The sequence below is a fragment of the Ochlerotatus camptorhynchus genome, unplaced genomic scaffold, assembly GCF_037179485.1.
Source record: "Ochlerotatus camptorhynchus isolate MF236.1 unplaced genomic scaffold, CSIRO-AGI_Acam_v1.1 ptg000792l, whole genome shotgun sequence".
NCBI classification, from domain to species: domain Eukaryota; kingdom Metazoa; phylum Arthropoda; class Insecta; order Diptera; family Culicidae; genus Ochlerotatus; species Ochlerotatus camptorhynchus.
In genome coordinates this window covers 27,044-29,104 of record NW_027041257.1, presented here as the reverse complement: position 1 = coordinate 29,104, position 2,061 = coordinate 27,044, and the positions used below count along the sequence as shown (strand labels likewise).

Here is a 2,061-nt window from a genome sequence, read left to right as displayed (position 1 = left end):
AATAAAGCCGTATATCAGCCTTATATTGCAACAACGGCCCTTATCAAAATAGGTGCGGTTCCCCTTGTGATTTCATTCGATTTCTAATGAAACCTTCGAGCCTCACTTTGATTTTTAAATCACAATAGTATTCGCATAATCAGGCTTATTGAATGCCTGGCAACTCTTATCAATTCGATGAAAGATTAAATTGTGATTCACCGGCTTTTCAGGAATCACATCACATTTTTTTGGTTTTTATCGAAGTCCAGGGACGTCGATTTTTGAAGTCGCCGATTGATAATCCGAGGGTCCATTCATCGTACCTCTACCACCACCGTCCACGGCAAATTCAAGATTACGCGCATATATCCATTCACTGTTCACTGGTCACAGTAGCCATTTCGGAATCTGAAATCAAACTGTACGGTTCGTCAGTCAGATTCTGCTGAAAGGAAAAAAATCATGGTGCACGATAGTAATAGTGAAGTAGATGCAGCTAGATGTAACGGATCGAAACCGGCCGTTCTGCCCACACCTACTGCTAAGAACGCTAAGCTGTACTCCATGAACGGAGCGAAACGTGGCAAGGTGTTGATATTCAATCAGGAAAATTTCGATGATGAAAGTTATCCGGCCCGAACCGGTACGGACAAAGACGTAGAAAGATTGAACCATGCTTTGCCTCGACTCGGATTCCAAAAGGAGGATATTGAAGTGCACAAAAACATGATGGACAGCGAAATCAACGGAATTGCGGTAAACCGTGAGTAGTGAATCGTTTATATGATGATCGGATTACTGTGAGCGGTTTAATTTGCAGTGGAAAACAACGCTGATCTGAAAACATCCGATTGCTTAGTGGTGGTGATACTGACACACGGTGAAGAGAATGACATGTTGATGGCCAAAGATAAAGCGTACAATTTGTACGAGTTTATTGAGAAATTTACTCCCACTACCTTGAAGTCCATGGCTGGAAAACCGAAACTGTTTATAATCCAAGCATGTCGTGGCGTTCCGATGGGATACAGTGGCAGAGATCAGGTCGACTCGAAGGTGGAGATTTTTACGTATCCGGAATTTGCCGATCTGGTCGTTGTGAGGAGTTCCCAGCACAGTAAGTTTTGTTTGAAAGAGAGAGAAATTATTCGAATCGTGCACCTTAATACTCTAATGTGGACTCTACACGATAGCTTTGATTGACAATAATCGTATTGCGTAGTTGTGCGAGCTAGGCGACGATTGTTCGTATTTGACAGTCACCTCCCCCTAAAGACCTCTAGTTAAAGTATGGACGACTGTCACCACGAAACTGAATAAAAAGCTGTTCCAATCGAGCAAAGCGGTGCATTTTGACGGTTCCATACTTGTAGGGCTTTAACCTGCCCCCCCCCCCCCCCCCGCTTGGTTATAACTCTGTAGTCTGAACGTACTTCTCCAGCTTATCCAGCTTAAATCAAGCTTAACTTTTCAGGTAACTACGGATTTCTGGACGAACAAAGAGGGAGCTGGTTGATTCAGGACCTGTGCCATGTAATCGAAAGCTGTGAGCTGGAAAAGGACACTATTTATGACATTCTAACGGTAACACAAAGTGCCGTATCCGAACGATGCAATGCCGAAAACATAGGATTTCATAATACGCAACAGATTCCTAGCATCTACTCCACCCTGACTAAGAAGCTGTACTTCAGGCCATCAACATAAATGCAGCGATGTTTGATAAGATGGTTGATTTCTTCTGTTGATAGAAAAGACAGAACAAAATGTGACACGAGGGGTTTCCATCAAGCTTGTAAGGGAATCAGTAATCAAACATTATCACAGATTATTAAAATAATTAGTGAATTTTGAATTACTCAGTAATTTCAATGTAATTGTGGGTAATAATGTATGGGTCATTTCAGTAATTCCCACTGCTTGGAAAATAATTTTGTAATTTTAAAGATAAACAGAAATCCGAGTAATTCCATAAATATTTGTATTTGAATTAGAATTGTCATATTCTTTATTATTCTATGTAAATTTTATGATTTTAGTTGTTTCAGGAATACTTTATGATTGAATTAGCGGAAATTG

General features: G+C 40.6%; 1 protein-coding gene across 1 annotated transcript; it reads left to right on the top strand.

Moving 5' to 3' along the window:
* Positions 1 to 444: 444 nt before the first annotated feature.
* LOC135715055 (caspase-1-like) lies at positions 445 to 1,689 on the top strand. The gene is made up of 3 exons (XM_065238466.1): positions 445 to 745; positions 803 to 1,099; positions 1,457 to 1,689. The coding sequence occupies exons 1-3, from the start codon at positions 445 to 447 to the stop codon at positions 1,687 to 1,689; spliced, it is 831 nt and encodes a 276-aa protein (XP_065094538.1).
* Positions 1,690 to 2,061: the final 372 nt, after the last annotated feature.

Bases quoted from the DNA above. Each gene is read 5' to 3' on its own strand.
- LOC135715055 (XM_065238466.1), top strand. From the start codon at position 445: ATGGTGCACGATAGTAATAGTGAAGTAGATGCAGCTAGATGTAACGGA. The intron at 746-802 runs GTGAGTAGTGAA...TTTAATTTGCAG, and splicing joins CAACGGAATTGCGGTAAACC to TGGAAAACAACGCTGATCTG. The intron at 1,100-1,456 runs GTAAGTTTTGTT...TTAACTTTTCAG, and splicing joins TGTGAGGAGTTCCCAGCACA to GTAACTACGGATTTCTGGAC.